Below are 20,493 nucleotides of genomic sequence, written 5' to 3'. Positions count from 1 at the left end.
CCTCTGCAAAAAACACTCACCAAGGATCCAAAAACTGGACACTTGACATTGTCTTCAAAAAAGAGACACTTGGACAAACCAGCTCCACCTCCACCTCCAAAGAGAAAGGACATTGCTACCTCTCCTTTCAGGGTGCCTTCTCCACCTCCTCCACCCTCTCCACCCCCTCCACCTCATCGTTCCCCCACCTTGTCTCCTGTCCCAGACGATTTGGGAGACCCTTATTATGATCCAGCAGATGTGTCACAAGACCCCACCCTTACTGGATCTCCAGACCTATGGGATGATTATAACAATCCGGACATCCCAGATGTCCCACAGGATGACCTTTACCCCTCTAGGCCATCCCCACCTGAAGATTCCTTGGGCTTTCACCATTTGTTACAAAGGGCGGCACACTACCACGGAGTGAAGGTACATACTGACCCAGTGGAGGAAGATTTTCTCCTAGACACCTTTGACGATGCACACAGGTCTACTGCCATTCTACCTATGTTAAAGGGTGTAATTAAACATGCACCTGAGGTTTTTAAAGACCCGGTCAGGGCCAGGGTCCTAAACCCTCGTATAGAGAAGAAATACAAAGCCGCCCCCACAGACCCTTCATACATTAAAGGCCCTGCACCATTGGATTCCCTAGTGGTATCTACAGCTAGGAAACGCTCAAATTCTCAGGCGTCCGGCGAAGCACCACCACCTGACAAAGAGTCCAAGCTCCTAGACGCGTCAGGGAAGCGCACTGCGTCACAAGCTGACAATATATGGCATATCGCCAATACGCAAGCACTGTTGGCCCGATACGACAGGGCGCATTATGATGAGCTAGAGACCATCATGCACCATCTCCCTGAAAAGTACAATACTAGGGCTAATGAACTGATTCTAGAGGGAAACACAATAACTAATACTTCGATACGCTGTGCCCTAGATGCAGCAGATACAGCCTCCAGGGCCATAAACACCAGTGTCCTTCTCCGTCGCCATGCCTGGCTCAGAGTTCCAGGGTTTAAACCGGAGGTACAAGCCTCTATATTAAACCACCCATTCGACCAAGATCATCTTATTTGGCCCCAAAGTAGACGAAGCCCTCAAAGATGAAAAAAGATACAGACACGGCGAAATCCATGGGAGCCCTGCAGTCACATGCTCCCAGGCGCTCATTTCGCCGCTCTTCCTTTCGGGGCACGGGCAGAGGCTACTCCTCGGATAGTGCATCCACGTCCTACAAATCCCCTCCTCAATCTACCTTCACAAAGGGTTATCAAAGAGGCAGATACAGAGGCAATAATAATAAGGGCAGAGGCAAAACAAATACCGCCCGCTCTGCCACACCTCCTGCCCAATGACTTTCCCCCGCTCCCTCCAGACCATTCCACTCCGGTCGGAGGCAGAATACAACATCATCCTTCACGTCTGGGAGACAATCACCTCAGACAGATGGGTGACACAAATTATTCAGTCAGGGTATTGCCTAGAATTAACATCTACCCCCCCAAACATTCCACCCAGGCACCGCCCTATGTCTCAAGAACATACTGCGCTACTACACAAGAGGTGATCTCCCTCATGCAAAAAGGAGCAATAGAGCAGGTCCCCATAAATCAACAAAATTTAGGGGTCTACTCCCTGTACTTTGATTCCAAAGACGGACGAGACTCTACGACCTATCCTAGATCTCAGACCTCTAAACACTTACATACATTCAGACCATTTTCACATGGTAACCCTTCAACAGGTTCATCCACTCCTCTCCCAGAACGATTTCTCACCACTCTGGACTTGAAAGACGCATACTTTCACATCCCAGTACACCAGTCTCACAGAAAGTACCTCAGATTTGTGGTGGACGGACAACACTACCAGTTCAAGGTGCTCTCGTTCGGGGTAACAACAGCACCAAGGGTTTTCACCAAGTGCCTAGCAGTAGTGGCTGCACACCTCAGAAGACAGCACATTCACGTCTTCCCGTATCTGGACGACTGGCTAATAAAAGCCACGTCCTACCAACAATGTGTGCAACATACCGCCGCTACGGTCCAACTACTTCACCCGCTAGGTTTCACGGTGAACCATCAAAAATCCCACCTGATAACATCACACACAAAACAATACCCCGGAGCCACCATAGACACCTCAAAAGCCATAGCCTATCCCAATCCTGCCAGGATTGCAAAAATACAGGCTCTGCGTCAACAATTCATATGTCAACACTCTCTCCCAGCAAGAGTGTTTATGCAGCTCATAGGGATGATGGCCTCTTGCATCTTTATAGTGCCCCATGCAAGACTCCAAATGTGTCCACTCCAAGAGTGCTTAGCGTGCCAATGGAACCAGGCCCAGGGACAACTGACAGATCTGGTGTTGGTAGACGGTCGCACCCATCGCTCTCTGCAGTGGTGGAACACCACAAACCTTTCCAGAGGTCGACCGTTCTTGGACCCGGTCCCACAAATAATCCTAACAGATGCATCGCTCTCCGGCTGGGGAGCTCATCTGTTACATCTCACAGCACAAGGCACATGGACGCCGCAACAGAAGTTACTCCACATCAACCATCTGGAGTTACTGGCAATCTTCCTCGCCCTAAAATCCTTCCAGACGCAGATTTCAGGCAAGGCAGTCCTCATTCGCACAGACAACATGACTGCCATGTACTACATTCAAAAACAGGGGGCACACACTCTCCACAGCTCTCTCAATTAGCACAGAGCATATGGAGATGGGCAATTGCCCAAAAGATTTTTCTCCTAGCCCAACACGTCCCAGGAGTCCAAAACACCGTGGCAGATCTGCTCAGCAGGCAGACACAGCAGATCCACGAGTGGGAACTTCACCCACAAGTTCTTCACCCGTTCTTTCAGAAGTGGGGGCATCCACACATAGACCTATTCGCCACCCACGAAAACAAAAAATGCCCAAGCTTCGCCGCCAGATAGCCACACCCATTGTCCAAAGGCAATGCGATATGGATGAACTGGTCAAACAAATTTGCATACGCTTTTCCACCTCTCCCACTAATTCCATTAGTGGTGCGAAAGCTACAACAGCATTCCCTAACGCTGATCCTAGTAGCTCCAACATGGGCCAGACAACCGTGGTACACCACACTGCTGGAACTCTCAGTAGAACCACACCAAAAGCTACACCTCTCACCATGCCTCCTAACCCAGAACCATGGAGAGATCAGGCACCCGGACCCAGCTCAGCTCAACCTTGCGATCTGGCTCCTGAGGTCCTAGAATTCGGATACCTTAACCTTCCCCCTGATTGCATGAACATTATCAGGGAAGCTAGACGCCCTACTACTAGAGTGTGCTATGCGGCAAAGTGGAAAAGATTTGTTGTTTACTGCCACAGCAACACAATCAATCCTTTAAATGTATCCATACAGCACATTATATGTTATTTACTCCATTTACAAAGGTGTAACCTAGCATATACTTTCATTCGGTTACACCTCGCTGCAATTGCTGCTTATTTACAGAACAGGCAACACCTCTCACTTTTCAAAGTGCCTGCCATCAAAGCCTTTATGGAAGGCCTAAAAAGAGTAATTCCACCCAGAGTACCACCCTCACCTGTCTGGAACTTGAATATAGTCCTCACACGGTTAATGGGACCCCCTTTCGAACCATTACATAAATGTGAGCTGCAATTTCTCACATGGAAAACAGCTTTTCTAGTAGCCATCACTTCCCTCAGAAGGGTTAGTGAAATACAAGCACTCACTATACAGGAACCTTTTCTCCAAATGCATCAGAACAAGTTTGTACTCCGCACCAACCCGAAATTTCTACCCAAAGTCATTTCTCCATTCCATCTAAACCAGTCTGTAGAATTACCAGTCTTTTTCTCGCAACCCCAAACTGTTGCGGAAAGGGCTTTACACACACTGGATGTTAAAAATGCTTTACTTTACTACATCCAAAGGACACAACCTTTCAGGAAAACCAAACAGCTATTTGTCTCCTTCTCCCCACCACACAAAGGCAACCCTATTTCTAAATCAGGGATAGCTAGGTGGATTGTAAAATGCATACAGATTTGCTACCATAAAGCAAAACGAACGCTATCTGTTCCCCCTAAAGCCCACTCTACAAGGAAGATAGGGGCTTCTATGGCTTTCCTAGGGAACATACCACTAGATGACATCTGCAAAGCAGCGACATGGTCAACACCGCACACCTTCACAAAACATTACTGTGTAGATGTGCAAACCAAGCAACAAGCTAGTGTGGGCCAAGCTGTACTAAAAACACTGTTTCAAACAACTGCAACGGATGCCGGGTGTCGCCGCTAGGGTTGGGTACTGCTATATAATCTATGCACCGTGTATAGTCTGCAGCTCATATGCCTCGAACGGAATATGCTACTTACCAGTATGCATCTATTCTTGGCATGTAGAGCTGCACATCTATACACGCCCACCCGCCTCCCCGGCTACCTGTATCCGTTCCAGTCTAATCTTATTTAGATACAATACACATGGGTTTCTTTACTGTTACTACTACGCTCCATCTTTCCCTGCTGGCGAAAAACAATCTGAGGATGGAGCCGAAGCCCATGCGCAATACGAACCAAAGGAGGAGTCACCGAACTCGTGATTTCCAAAGACTTTCCAACAGAAAAAACAAACTGCAAACATCAGGGCCCAACACCAGATGGCGAGCTATGCACAGTGTATAGATCTGCAGCTCTACATGCCAAGAACAGATGCATACTGGTAAGTAGCATATTCCTTTTCTACAGTGAGAAATATGTGTTTGAGGCATATGATTTGCAGATTACACACTGTGCATTGATCGCCATCTGGTGTTGGGCCCGGATGTTGCAGTTGTTTTTCTCTTGGAAAGTCTTTGGAAGTCACCAGGTATGTGACTCCTTTGGATCATATTGCGCATGGGCTTCGGCTCCATCCTCAGATTGGATTTTTTCCGCCATCGGGCTCAGATGTGTTCTTCGCGCTCCAGTTCGGAACTGTTCCAGTTTTCCTGTTCGGCGCGCAATCCTCCCCCTTCGACGGTATTGTCTCGATCACGTTCACCACACTCGACGCGACTCTCAACAATCGAAGTCTTCGATTCTGGTCGTCGACGAAAGCCTTCGGGCCTACCTGGGCTCCGGTCCTGGCTGATGGAAAGGACGCCATTTAAAAAGTGTCCTCGATGTAGGTCGAAGTTTCCCCACACCGATCTCCATGAGGTGTGCAACCTATGCCTCTCTCCAGAACACGAGGCAAGGGACTGTCCAGCTTGCGCCTCCTTCCGATCAAAGACGCCGATCCGGGACCGACAAGCAAGGAGAACAATGGCTCACTCGTCTACTTCGATACCCAACGACATATTCGAAGAAGGCGTCGATGTTCCGGAACAACAGCACACCGAAGAGAGCCTAGTCAGCGGCTCCGAAGCTGGCTACTCCGTCGAGGACATCACTCCGGCACAGAGGGGCGTGAGTACAGACGTTGACCCCGACCCTAAACCCCCCTCCACGCCATTGAAAAAGGCTTCGGTCACGCCTTCGGGCCTAGGTATGCACCAAAAGACTGCTTCCCATACCTCGCTTCAACATCGGCACCCAAAAAGAAAACGCTCCTTTCCTCGTCCGCGCCGAGCTTGACACCGAAGCACTCGGCGCCGAAGACTGGCACTGGCTCCTCGGCACCGATAACATCCTCGAAACCGAGCAAGAAGCCCAAAAGCCTCGACTCCCAAACCTCGAAGCCGAAACCCACCGAGGAACCGAGGAAATCAAAGGACCTAAAAAACCCACGGCTCCGACACCATCGGCGCCAAAAGATCTGCCCCTTACAGAGGAACTGTTTCGCCCCGATCCTTACCAAAAATCCGTCGCAAAGGATCCTAAGACTGGGCATTTAACGCTTTGCACCAGAAAAAGATCACTGGACAAGCCTGCACCAGCTCCACCACCAAAAAGGAGAGACTTCGCCACCTCCCCTTTAAGGAGTCCTTCACCTCCTCCTCCTCCTCCTCCACCCCCTCCTCCTCCTCCACCCCCCCACCCCATCATTCTCCCACACCATCTCCAGATAAGGATGTTGACATCCCCTACGACACAGGGGACGGAACGGATGACCATCCAATAGGGGACCCTACTCCTACGGGCTCCCCAGACCCATGGGACGGCTACAACATTCCAGACGTCCCTAATGTCTCGCAGGATGAACTTTACCCCTCTATGATGAGCTGGACTCAATAATGCAACACCTCCCTGACAAATATAAACATAGGGCCAACGACTTGATTCAAGAGGGTAAAACCATCATGAACACTTCCATCCGTTGTGCCCTCGATGCAGCTGACACCGCCTCCAGGGCAATAAATACCAGCATCCTTCTGCGTAGGCATGCCTGGCTATGCATTTCAGGGTTCAAACCTGAGGTTCAAAGTTCCATCCTCAGCCACCCCTTTGATGAGAAACATCTGTTTGGCCCTAATGTCGATATAGCCCTCAAAAATGAAAAAGGACACAGACACGGCAAAATCTATGGGAGCCTTGCAGTCGCAAGCTCCCAGGCGCTCCTTTCGCCGTTCCTCCTTTAGAAACGACACTAGAGGCTACTCCTCCGACAGCGCCTCCACTTCCTACAAAACCCCTACCCAATCCACCTTCACTAGGGGTTACCAAAGAGGCAGTTACAGGGGTAACAACAACAAAGGCAGAGGCAAAACTAACACCTCCCGCTCTGCCTCCACCCCCACCCAGTGACTTCCCTCCACTTCCCCCAGACTATTCCACTCCAGTAGGGGGCAGACTCCACAAATTCCTTCCTGCCTGGGCTACCATCACCTCAGACAGATGAGCTAACACCTCCCCCCCCCCCCCCCCAAACCATTCCACCCAAACAGCGCCCAATGTCACAGGAACATTTGTCACTTCTAAAGCAGGAGGTAATCTCCCTCCTACAAAAAAATGCAATAGAACCAGTTCATACCCACCAACAAGGGAGTTTACTCCCTATATTTTCTCATACCAAAGAAAGACGGCTCTCTAAGGCCCATTCTGGATCCCAGACCCCTAAACCAATACATACACTCAGACCACTTTCACATGGTCGCACTCCAGCAGGTGCTTCCTCTGCTCTCCCAAAACGACTTCCTGACCACCATAGACCTCAAAGACGCCTATTTCCACATTCACGGTCACACCGCTCACAGGAAGTTTCTCAGATTCGTAGTGGACGGTCACCACTACCAATTCAAAGTACTCCCCTTCGGAGTCACCACAGCGCCACAAGTGTTTACCAAGTGCCTAGCAGTAGTGGCAGCACACCTAAGACGACAACACATCCACCTCTTCCCATATCTAGACGACTGGCTCATAAAAGCCAGCTCATACAACCAGTGTGTACAACACACTCACGCCACTATCCAACTACTTCACGACCTGGGCTTCACAGTAAACTACGACAAGTCCCATCTGCATCCCTCCCACGTACAACAATACCTTGGTGCCACCATAGACACCTCAAGAGCGTTAGCCTACCCCAGCCCTGCCAGGATAGCAAGCATACAAGCTCTTGGCACCAATTTTCAACCACAACACTCTCTTCCAGCCCGAGTGTTTCTGCAACTTATAGGGATGATGGCCTCTTGCATATTCATAGTACCTCATGCAAGACTCCAGATGCGTCCTCTCCAAGAGTGCCTAGCACGCCAATGGAACCAGGCTCATGGTCAGCAAACAGATCTGGTGTTGGTAGACGGTCGTGCCCATCGCTCTCTGCAGTGGTGGACCAACAAAAACCTTTCCAAAGGGAAACCGTTCCTAGAGCTGGTTCCTCTAACTGCGGACGCATCGCTCTACGGCTGGGGAGCTCATCTACTACATCACACCATGCAGGGCAGGTGGCCACCTCAACAAAAGTTACTCCACATCAACCATCTGGAGTTACTGGCCATATTTCTAGCCCTAAAAACCTTTCAAACACACGTCTCAGGCAAGGCTGTCTTAGTCCGCACAGACAACATGATAGCAATGTACTACATCCAAAAATAGGGCGGCACACACTCTCTGCAGCTCTCTCAGCTAGCACAGACCATATGGAGGTGGGCCATTCCTCAAAACATTTTTCTCCTAGCACAACATGTCCCAGGAGTCCAAAACACCATTGCAGATCTGTTGAGCCGTCAAACGCAACAAATCCACGAGTGGGAACTTCATCCACAAGTTCTTCAACCATTCTTTCAAACGTGGGGGCAACCACAGATAGACATCTTCGCCACCCACGAAAACGCCAAATGCCCAAGCTTCGCCGCCAGATATCCATACCCATTGTCCGCGTACGCTTTTCCGCCTCTCCCACTCATTCCATAAGTGGTGCGCAAACTACAGCAACATTCCCTAACTCTCATCCTAGTTGCTCCAACTTGGGCCAGACAACCGTTGTACACCACATTGCTGGAACTCTCCGTAGTTCCGCACCAAAAATTACACCTCTCTCCACGCCTCTTAACCCAGAACCATGGAGAGATCAGACACCCGGACCCAGCTCAGCTCAACCTTGCGATCTGGCTCCTGAAATCCTAGAATTTGGTTACCTTAATCTTCCCCCTGACTGTATGAACGTCCTAAAAAAAGCTAGACGACCTACCACTAGAGCTTGCTACGCAGCCAAGTGGAAACGTTTCGTGATTCATTGTCGCAACAATAATGTCAATCCCTTAGATGTGTCTATCCAACACATCATAGGCTACTTACTACACCTACAAAGATGCAACCTAGCCTACACGTCTATTAGACTACACCTTGCTGCCATAGCAGCGTATCTACAAAATAGACAGCATCTATCACTCTTCAGGGTACCTGCCATAAATGCCTTCATAGAAGGCCTTAAGAGAACAATTCCTCCCAGAGTGCCACCCTCACCGGTGTGGAACCTAAACATCATTCTCACAAGACTAATGGGGCCTCCATTTGAACATCTACATAAAAGTGAGATTACATTTTTAACATGGAAAACAGCTTTCCTTGTAGCCATTACTTCCCTCAGAAGGGTCAGTGAGCTACAAGCAATCACCATTCAAGAACCTTTTCTTCAAATGCATCATAATAAGGTTGTTCTCCACACTAATCCAAAATTCCTTCCTAAAGTAATTTCTCCCTTTTACCTCAATCAATCTGTGGAACTGCCCGTATTCTTCTCGCAGCCACAAACCATTGCAGAAAGAGCTCTACACACCCTAGACGTCAAAAGAGCTTTACTCTACTACATTGAGAGAACCCAACCTTTTCGCAACACCAAACAACTATTCATGTCTTTCTCACCACCACACAAAGGCAACCCCATCTCCAAATCTGGAATAGCTAGGTGGATTGTTAAATGCATACAGATTTGCTACCGCAAAGCAAAACGAACGCTATCTGTTCCCCCTAAAGCCCACTCTACACGTAAGATAGGGGCTTCCATGGCATTTTTAGGGAACATCCCCTTATATGATATCTGCAAAGCAGCTACATGGTCTACACCGCACACGTTCACTAAACACTATTGTGTAGATATGCAAACTAAGCAACAAGCTAGTGTGGGCCAGGCTGTCCTCAAAACACTGTTTCAAACGACTGCAACAGATACTGGTGGTCGCCGCTAGGAGGGGGTACTGCTACACAATCTATGCACAGTGTGTAATCTGCAGCACATATGCCTCAAACGGAATATGCTACTTACCAGTATGCATCTGTTCTTGGCATGTAGAGCTGCAGATCTACACCCGCCTCCCCGGCTACCTTTATCTGTTCCAGTTTATCTTATTTAGATACAGCACACATGGACATCTTTCCTGTTTCTTACAAAGCTCCGTCATTTCCCTGCTGGCGAAAAAAAAATCTGAGGATGGAGCCGAAGCCCATGCGCAATACGATCCAAAGGAGGAGTCCCATACCTCGTGACTTCCAAAGACTTTCCAAGAGAAAAACAACTGCAACATCCGGGCCCAACACCAGATGGCGATCTATGCACAGTGTGTAGATCTGCAGCTCTACATGCCAAGAACAGATGCATACTGGTAAGTTCGAGGCATGTGGGCTGCTGAATTCATATCTGTGCATAGATCGCCGCCTAGTGTTGGGTCCGGATGTTTGCACGTTGTTGTCCTGGAAGAGTCTTCGAAGTATCCTGAGATAGGTGACTCCTCCCCTGGACCACAGTGCGCATGGGCATCCTCTCCATCCTCAGATTGTTTTTTTCCGCCATTGGGTTCGGATGTGCTTATCTTGACTCAAGTTAGGGAAAACTTTTTTCAGGCCAAAAGGCCTTTAGTTCGCGTCGGTACTGTTCCCGATCGGTATCGACAGTTACTTGTTAGTTTACTGACTTCAAATACAACTTTTTCGCATCATATCCGACCATCGACCCCACATCGACGATGGAATCGAGGACACCATTCAAGCGGTGTCCTGTTTGCAATGCGAAATATCCCCATGTCGACGTCCACCCGGTGTGCAACAAATGCCTTTCACCAGATCACGACGAATCCACATGTATGGCCTGTGCCCGATTCCGATCCAAAAAGACTCTCCGGAATCGACGAGCTGCGAGACTTGAAGCACAGCAAGCGGCACCGGCCCCGACCAACATCTTCAGCGCCGAGGACGAAGATGTGGAAGGCGTGGAGAACCTACCCTCCAGCCCCGCTTCCGAACACGATTCCGGATCGGAAGACATCGAAGAACAACTCTTTCACAGGGATGAAGCCGACACCGAGGTAGGAGACTACGATGAGGCCTTAGGGGCCGAAGAAAGTAGCTCCGGTGACGAGCAAGGCCTACCCGTACAGACGGAGGATATCCCCGTGCGTCAGTCTATGGCTCCGGTCGAGGGATCGCCTTCGGGCCTTACCCAAGACCTACCCCGCAGTTCTTCGGGCCCGGCCTCGGACATTCAGCGACAGCCATTAGTACCCAAAACGACTGGTTTCCCTTCCTCGAAACCAAAACCGAAAGTCGTATCGGTTCCACAGAAACCGAAACTGAAAGTGACACTGGTCGGATCGAAGCCCACTACACCTTCGACGCCAGCTAAACCCGTCGGCACCGACCGCACCAAACGGGACTTCGTGCCGAACTCGCAGCAGCCGACGTCGGCGCCGACACACGGAAAAAGGCCATCGGTACCGACAAACCGCCTCGGCCCCCGGCACCGAAACAATCTGCTCCGGCCACAAAGGTCAAAATGGCTGCTGCGTTGCACACCACTTCGAAAGCGGCACCGAAGGCCCAATCATCGACGCCTTCGACAGCTACTACCTCTCCTCGACTCGATGACCTCGTGGCCCCAAAGAAGTCCACGCCTGCCTCTACAGAACCGCTCGGCGCCAAAGAACCGTCGGCGTTCCAGGTGCGACAAGTTGCAGCGTCCTTGCAACGCATCAAAGAAAAGGCAGCCCTCCAGGACACGTCAGGCTCCGAGCCGAAAAAGCTCAAAAAGCTTCTCCAGCACCACCCCACATCATTTTTGGCCTGCCGCCATCCACGGCGCCCAAACTGTTTGAAATAAGAACACGTGTCACCCAAACTAGGATCACACCTGCCGAACGCTCTCCTACGGAGATGTCACCGTCCCACATCATCGATGCCGACACCGGCAGACTTATGCTCCACAAGTGGAAAATATCTTCCGAACAAGTTTTGGACTCCTACCGGATCCCGCTAAAGAAAAAGCTGCCAGCGGATTCGGAACCAGTTCTTTACGAACGTCTCCATACCTCTTACCCAGATCCACAGTCCTTCTCTCCGACACCCTCCGAAACCGACGTTTTGGAGGACTACATGGGTGACGACGTCCCCTACCCCAGAGAGATGGACCCTGAAGGCCAACAGGACCCTGACCAGGCTTGGGATGACCCTGTAGACCCGGGTGCACCTATGGATACACAGGACACGCAGCTATATGGCGCGAAAACGTCCCCCACAGAGGACACTGCCGCATTCAACGCCCTCATTGAACGTGCTGCGGCCAATCATGGTGTGCAACTCCACTCTGACACAATCGAGGACGATTTTCTAATGGATACTTTCGCATCCTCAGAAAGGAATATCAAAACTCTACCCATGTTGAAAGGTGTCCTCAAACCAGCAAAGGACATTTTCAAAGAACCCACCAGGGCAAGAGTAATAAACCCCAGGATCGACAAGAAATATAGGTCGGCGTCTGGGGACCCTACGTACATTAAAGGCCAGTTGCCTCTGGACTCCATCGTAGTCTCAAATGCTCGCAAACGGGCGCACTCGCAGACAACTGGGGATGCTCCTCCCCCGGACAAAGAGTCCAAGGTGCTAGAGACCTCCGGCAAACGGGTTGCAGCCCAGGCAGCTAACATATGGCGTATTGCCAATACCCAGGCGCTCCTAGCTCGCTACGATCGCGCACACTATGACACATTAGAAACCCTACTCCAACATCTCCCTGACCAATACAAAGAGGGAGCAGAGATCCTCATCAGGGAGGGACAACTCCTCACAAACGCATCCATTAAGTGTGCACTGGATGCCGCAGATACAGCTGCCAGAGCAATAAACACCAGGGTCATGTTACGACGACACGCCTGGTTACGAATCTCTGGATTCAAACCTGAGGTTCAAAATAACATTCTCAATCAACCGGTCAACCCCGACTACTTATTCGGACCAGAGGTTGACACCACCCTAGAAAAAATAAAAAAGGACACAGACACTGCAAAGTCCATGGGGGCTCTCCAAACGCAGACCTTTCGGTGTGGCTCCTTTCGTCGCCCCGGAAATAGAGGAGCAGGTAGAGGACAGGGGTCACAGCAAACCTACAACAAGGGCAACACACAAAGTACCTACGATAAAAACACCCGGGGTGGATATCGTGGCTCCAGCACAAAAGGCAGAGGACGCGGATACGGCAATACCAGGTCCTCCCCCAAGAACAAACAGTGATGCCCTCTCCCTTCCTCCCGACCACATAACACCTGTCGGGGGAAGGCTACAAAGGTTCCTGTCCACGTGGAACTCCATCACCACGGACAGGTGGGTCAAAGATATTATCAAACACGGTTACTGCCTAGAATTAACCTCCACTCCACCCACAATACCGCCAAAACACCGTCCTATGTCCTCAGAGCACTTAGCGCTATTACAGCAGGAAGTGCTAAGTATGCTGAAAAAAGGCGCAATAGAGGTCGTACCCGTCCACGAGCAAGGTACGGGGGTTTATTCCCTGTACTTCTTAATACCAAAAAAGGACGGGTCACTCAGACCAATACTAGACCCGAGACCCCTCAACCGCTACATTCTCTCAGAGCATTTCCACATGCTCACCCTACAACAAGTCCTCCCGCTTCTCAAACAGGGAGACTTCCTGGCCACGCTAGACCTCAAAGATGCGTATTTCCACATACCCATTCACCCCTCGCACAGAAAATATCTCAGGTTCACTATTCAGGGGCAGCACTACCAATTCAAGGTTCTTCCCTTCGGCGTGACAACAGCACCCAGGGTTTTCACAAAGTGCCTAGCTACTGTGGCTGCACATCTACGGAGGCAACACATTCACGTCTACCCTTACCTGGACGACTGGCTTGTTCAGGCAAAGTCAGCCCAGCAATGTGCCAGCCACATGTCCCGCACCATTCACCTTCTTCACAGTCTAGGGTTCTCACTAAATTACCCGAAATCACATCTCCAACCCGCACACGTACAACAGTACCTAGGTGCGACCATAGACACTCTGGCAGCCACAGCTCAGCCAAATTTAGTGAGGATCAACAGCATGCAAATGCTGATTTCCAAGTTCAAAAACCAACACTCCCTTCCCGCGCGAGTGTTCATGCAGTTGATAGGCATGATGGCCTCCTGCATTTTCATAGTCCCACACGCGAGACTACATATGCGCCTGCTTCAGGAGTGCTTAGCACGTCAATAGAATCAGGCTCACGGGCAACTAAAAGACCTAGTGTTGGTGAGCGGTCGTGCATACAACTCTCTGCATTGGTGGAATCCACAAAACCTTTGCAAGGGCCGACCGTTCCAAGAGCCTGTTCCACAAATAATACTGACAGCGGACGCGTCTCTCCAGGGATGGGGAGCTCATGTACTCAATTACACAGTGCAGGGACTATGGACAATACAACAAAAGAAGATGCACATCAACCTTCTAGAACTGATGGCAATCTTCCTGGCAATGAAAGCATTCAAAGTACACTTGTGCAACAAAGTCGTGTTGATCCGGACGGACAACATGACTGCCATGTACTACATACAGAAGCAGGGAGGAACACACTCTCCACAGTTGTCTCATCTGGCTCAGAGCATGTGGAAGTGGGCCATTCAGAGGAACATGTTCCTCATGGCGGAACACCTCCCCGGCAAGGACAACCAGATGGCGGATCTGCTCAGCAGACACAGCCACCAGATGCACGAGTGGGAGTTACACCCATCAGTACTCCACCCGTACTTCCAGCAGTGGGGTCATCCAGAGATAGACCTATTCGCCACAAGCGAAAACGCAAAATGCCAAAGCTTTGCCGCCAGGTTCCCACATCCGCAGTCGCAGGGCAATGCGATATGGATGAACTGGTCCGGCAGATTTGCGTACGCTTTTCCCCCAGCACCATTGATACCGCTGGTGGCACGCAAACTCAGACAACACTCACTAACACTCGTCCTGGTTGCTCCAACATGGGCACGCCAACCATGGTACACCACCTTTCTCGAACTTTCCGTGGTGCCACATCAAAGGCTGCGGATCAAACCCGCGCATTTGACGCAGAACCATGGAGAGATTCAGCACCCAGATCCGCAACAGCTGAACCTGGCAATCTGGCTCCTGAAGTCCTAGAGTTTGGCTACCTAAACCTACCACCTGACTGTATGGACATCATTAAGGAAGCTAGAAGACCCACTACCAGAGCTTGCTATGCAGCCAAATGGAAAAGGTTCGTCATTTATTGCAATAACAATGACATTAACCCGCTAGACGCATTCATCCAAAACATAATTTGTTACCTCTTACACCTATACCGATGCAATCTGGCATACACCTCAATACGTGTCCATTTGACCGCAATATCAGCCTATCTCCAGAACAGGCAGCACCTCTCTTTATTCAGAGTGCCTGCCATCAAAGCATTCTTTGAAGGACTCAAACGTGTAATTCCTCTAAGCCACCCACCAGCTCCAATGTGGAACCTCAACTTGGTCCTCACACGCCTGATGGGTCCACCCTTCGAACCTCTACACTCATGCGAGCTTCAATTACTCACCTGGAAAGTAGCTTTCCTAGTAGCGATCACTTCTTTGAGGAGAGTTAGTGAACTCCAGGCACTAACCGTTCAAGAGCCATTCATACAGGTTCACGCCAACAGGGTCGTACTACGTACCAACCCCAAATTCATGCCCAAGGTGATATCGCAGTTCCACATGAATCAAACTATTGAATTGCCTGTTTTCTTTCAAAACCGACAAACTGTCGCAGAAAGAGCACTCCATACACTGGATGTAAAGAGAGCCCTCATGTACTATATAGACAGGACTAAAGTCTTTAGGAAAACAAAACCACTTTTCGTTGCCTTTGCCCCACACCACAAAGGTAACGCCATCTCCAAAGCAGGTATAGCCAGATGGATCGTTAAATGTATTCAAATTTGCTATCAAAAAGCTAAACGCACATTAACGATTCCCCCACGAGCCCACTCAACACGTAAGTTAGGGGCCTCCATGGCTTTCCTGGGAAACATTCTTTTGCATGATATATGTAGAGCAGCCACCTGGTCCACTACACATACATTTACCAAACACTATTGTGTAGATGTGCAATCAAAACAGCAGGCAGCTGTAGGACAGGCTGTTCTCAAAACTCTTTTTCAGACCGCTGCAGCTGGCACTGGTAGCCGCCGCTAATACAGGGTACTGCTATATATTCTATGCACAGATATGAATTCAGCAGCCCACATGCCTCGAACTGAATATGCTACTTACCAGTATGCATCTGTTCTTGGCATGTAGGGCTGCTGACATTCATATCGCCCACCCTCCTCCCCGGCGCCTGTAGCAGCTGCAGCTCTCAGAATTACTGTAAGCATGGTCATCACTTTCTGTATCTACTCCATCACTGCCACAATGGCGAAAAACAATCTGAGAATGGAGAGGATGCCCATGCGCACTGTGGTCCAGGGGAGGAGTCACCTATCTCAGGATACTTCGAAGACTCTTCCAGGACAACAACGTGCAAACATCCGGACCCAACACTAGGCGGCGATCTATGCACAGATATGAATGTCAGCAGCCCTACATGCCAAGAACAGATGCATACTGGTAAGTAGCATATTCAGTAGCATATTCCTTCTTGCATATCCTTTAGCCAGGCAGCAAACTGCAGTCTAATTGACAGTCACAGTTAATGGATTACATTTTGTCTTTTAGCTTGCACTGCTCACGGTTTTGAAAACTTGTGCTGTATTTTTCCCATTTTTCGTTTAGGGACAATTCTCGGTAAACACTGCTTGAGATTTACTGTTGGTAATCCCACATTAAATAAATGTAGCCTCTGTAGGAAGCTGGCTCATATATACTATAACAAAGTAAGGTATAGTGTGCACAGAGTCCTGTGAGTCCCCAAATGTATGGCAGAGGTTAAAGTAGATAGTACCTTATTTTCAATTTAGTGGTAGCTGGGCTGAGCAGTTAGGGTTGTCAGAGGGTATTGTTAAGCATTTGTTGTAGACTCAGGCAAAAAATGATGTTGCACCCAAAGACTGAATCAAGACCAATTGTTTGTATAACAAGTTGTTACTTAGTTATTTTTATAACTAGAACCAAGATGTACTTAGTATCAGTTAAGAGATACTTTCAATACAATAATACTTTTCAAAATACAGTACAAGCTGGTTTTGTAGAAGCATACAAGTTACTTTGCAGTAGACAAAATGGGTTGTAAGCTCTTATACTACTTGTTATTATTTTAGATTACTTTCTAATTACTTTGTAGTTACTCTTCTAGTTTGAGTGAAACAAACTAATAACAGTCTAGCCATCACAGTACATCCGTAAGCAGGTTAACTCTTTTGAAAACACTAAGTTACTTTGTTGCAGTACAAGAGTCAACACGTAGAAAATTTTTCAAACGAAAACTACACCATGCAAACCTATGGGGAAAATTAAGTTAGCAATTGCAGATTAAGTAAAACGGTTTACAGTAAATAACTTTTGAGTCCTAAACCAGGGTTCAGCAAGGTTTGGTTCTGCACTGAGATTGCACCACCAGCGGCACATTGGGACGACCGGGTACAGAGTGTAAAATTCTGTAACTGGGCCAATGCTAGCCAATGGGGCTGCCCATGGGCAGGCCAATGGGGCTGGAGCGAATATCTTTAGGGGTTTATGTGAGGATAAAGGGGAAACCAAGGCAGCATCAAAACCAGTAGCAGGTAAGTGATACTTTCAGTACAATAATACTTGAAAAGATACGGTGCATACTGCTTTTGTAGAAGAATACAAGTTGCTTTTGCAGTAGGAAACAAAAATGGAAATCGGCTGTAAGCTCTTATAATACTTGTAATTACTTTAGATTACTTTCTGGTTACTTTTCTAGTTTGTGTGTAGGAAGCTGGCTCTGTATATACTATACCAAAGAGAGGTATAGTGTGCACAGAGTCCAGTGGAACCCAAAAGGTAGGCAGAGGTAAAAGTAGATAGAACCTTAATCTCTATTTGGGGTAGTGTGGTTGAGTTGTAAGGCAGTATCAGAGGACTGTGTTAAGCATTTGTTGTACACACTCAATCAGCAAATTAATTCACACACTCAAAGACTGAACTTCAGACCAATTTTTGGGGATAAAAATATTCTTTTAGTTATTTTAATTCCTAGAACCAAGCAAGCCTGGCACAGGTAAGTGATAAGTAATTTGCAGTAAATATACAGATTGTAACAGAGTTTGGATTGCAATTGTAAGTGTACTTTGTTTTGACTTCAGAGAAATGCAATGCTTTGTAAATTCAGTACATGGACTTGAATGGGCTTTTCAGTAAAATACCAGGTAAGTTACTTTTTTAGATTACTTTTCTTACTCAGTGTAGTATACCTGGATACTACACTGGGACATTTCCTGTAAACATGTAAGTAAAAGCGTTTTTGTTAAATAGTACAATTTTAAAGAATTTCTTTAAGTTTTCAAACTCCACACCAAGAAAAAAAGTCAGTTATTCTATGGAGTAAAATAGTGTTATCGGTTTTAGGGTAAGTATTCAGTAGTGGGAGTGAGGTTCTGGGGGTAGACTCAAGTCCCCCAGGGTCAGGAATGCACTCTCGTTACACACTCAGCAGCACTAGGGTGGTCGGGTGCAGAGTGCTGAGGCCCAATGTTATCCAATGGGGGATAGGGGGCCTCCAGTTGGTGGTTGCTGACGAGCAGGCCACAAGGTTGTGGGAGCCAAGCTCAGGGCAAAGGGGGGTCTGGTTTTAGCACTCAAACTGCACCCGAAGGGGCAGCTGGGTGCAGGGTGCTGTTTTGGCGTCTGGTGCCCTGTTAGGGAACCTGCCGGGAGCAACCACTCGAACAGAGACAGCAGCTCCCGGCAGAGGCTGCACAAGATTCACTCATCTTACAACCTTTCTTGCTATTTTAAAACGAAACGTCAAGAACTTGTGGAACGTGTCTGTTACATGCTAAGCCCTGAAGAAGTCCCAAGAGGGACGAAACGCGTCAGCTGTCAAATGTGTGCTGTGAGTTTACGGAATTTCCATTGAATAGAAGAATAAAAAACATATTTTCCAGCAAAGACGCCTAACGATGTGTTTCATTCGGCAGATACCACTTTATTCCTGTGTGACGGACTATAGACACTAATATCCATATATAAAGCATTTATTTGTTTAGTTGAGTGCAGAGCCATATACAAGCATCTGATTATTTGTTGCACACAAATAACTTGGTCATATTCAATACTTTAAATGCTTGTTCTTGAACTTGATTGACTGTGTCTTGTGTTTCTTTCCAGGTTTGTAGATAGCGGCGAGATGCCTGAATCCTTCCCTTATCGAACAAAAGCACTTTTTGCCTTCGAGGAGGTGGATGGAGTGGAGCTGTGTTTCTTTGGCATGCATGTGCAGGAATACGGGTCTGACTGTCCGCAGCCTAACCAGAGGTGAGAATGCCCTGTCCTCCTGATGCTCCCAAGTGGTGCCACATCTCAATCAGATGAGATTCCACCTCTGCCCCTATCCTGTGCAACTCCATTGCTCAGCCAGCAGTGAGAACTATCCACTTTTCTCCCTCAGACTTCGACTGCCAACCCAAGAACAGAACTTCCCAGGACTTGTATTAAGTGCAACCCTCTTGATGACCGCACAGCATTCCTCAAGTTCAGATCCTCTCCTTATCACCTAATGCTTCCCCTGACTTAGTCACTTCCCCCTCATGTGAACTTGTTGACCAATCACAGTGAGGAATCTTTTATGTCCTATCACCGCCTGACCATTACTGCAGTCTCTGCCTACTGCTCTTCCCATCCTCCTCCAGGTCCAAAAATGTTCCTATAATCGAGCCCTCTCCTTCTTCTGCACATCTTCCTCTTGAACTCTGGCTCCTCTGTTCTGCCTTTCTCCTTCTGAGATAAGTTCCTTTTTTCTTAAAGACTAGTTTCTGCTGTGACTGCCCTCCTTAGGAGCCGCCTCTGCTGTCCCAAGTTCATTTGAAGCCTGCACCGTTTCTACTCTCACTGAGTTCTGCCTCTTTGTCTCCCTCTAGGCGGGTCTATATCTCTTACCTTGACAGTGTTCATTTCTTCCGCCCCAAGTCTTTGCGGACTGCGGTGTACCACGAGATCCTCATCGGGTACTTGGAGTATGTGAAGAGGTTGGGGTGAGTAACTTTTGCTTTTCACCTATACTAAACTCAAAAGGATAAGAATGTATTTTGCTCTATGTAGCATCTGCCTTGACATGGCTTCTGCTCCGTGCAGCTTAAGTCCCAGGATTATTCTCCCCTGCTCAGCACCACTTGGGAGAAAGCAAAAAGTTAGAGTCCCTTGTGGTGTATTCATCATCTGAAATGAGGGAGTAAGTCTACTCTGTGCCATTGTCCGCAATGGGATGAATGTCTGCTGTTCTGTGTATGCTCTTTAGCGAGTACCTCCTGCTCTCTGCAGTGAGTGTCCCATTGTAAGTCTCTCCTACTTTCAACTGCTTCTGCACTGGGACAAGTGTCTTTTGCTCTGATCAGCTTAAACCCAGCCTTTCCCCCAACTATCGCCTTGAGCCAGCATTACTCTGATCACCTTTTGCGTGTTTGATGTAAACCCATAAATGGTCAAGGGTATGCCCAGACGTGGGTCCCTTGCTCACTGTGCCTCTGGAACCAATCTACACCTGACTGAAGAGCTCCAATTAGGGAGAAAATAATCTTGGTTTGCATGTGTAGAAGACCTGGCTTGGCAGTTCAGGCCAGACTGTTCCTATTGGAGTAGGGTCAAGACTGATTTGAATGTGGCTGGGTCCATACTAAGGCGGTCTGG

General features: G+C 48.5%; 1 protein-coding gene across 7 annotated transcripts in view; it reads left to right on the top strand.

Annotated features, from left to right (window-relative positions):
* EP300 (EP300 lysine acetyltransferase) overlaps positions 1-20,493 on the top strand; it is a 520,888-nt gene that overhangs the window by 493,221 nt on the left and 7,174 nt on the right. For all 7 annotated transcript variants that reach the window (XM_085601052.1, XM_085601051.1, XM_085601048.1 and 4 more), the window contains exons 25-26: positions 18,979-19,125; positions 19,728-19,841. In XM_085601052.1, coding sequence (XP_085457178.1) covers positions 18,979-19,125; positions 19,728-19,841 — 261 coding nt within the window. The remainder of the gene's footprint in view (positions 1-18,978; positions 19,126-19,727; positions 19,842-20,493) is intronic.

This window comes from Triturus cristatus, chromosome 4_2 (genome assembly GCF_964204655.1).
Source record: "Triturus cristatus chromosome 4_2, aTriCri1.1, whole genome shotgun sequence".
Classification (NCBI taxonomy): Eukaryota; Metazoa; Chordata; class Amphibia; order Caudata; family Salamandridae; genus Triturus; species Triturus cristatus.
The sequence above is the reverse complement of the archived record's forward strand: the minus strand, read 5'-3'. Positions and strand labels throughout refer to the sequence as shown.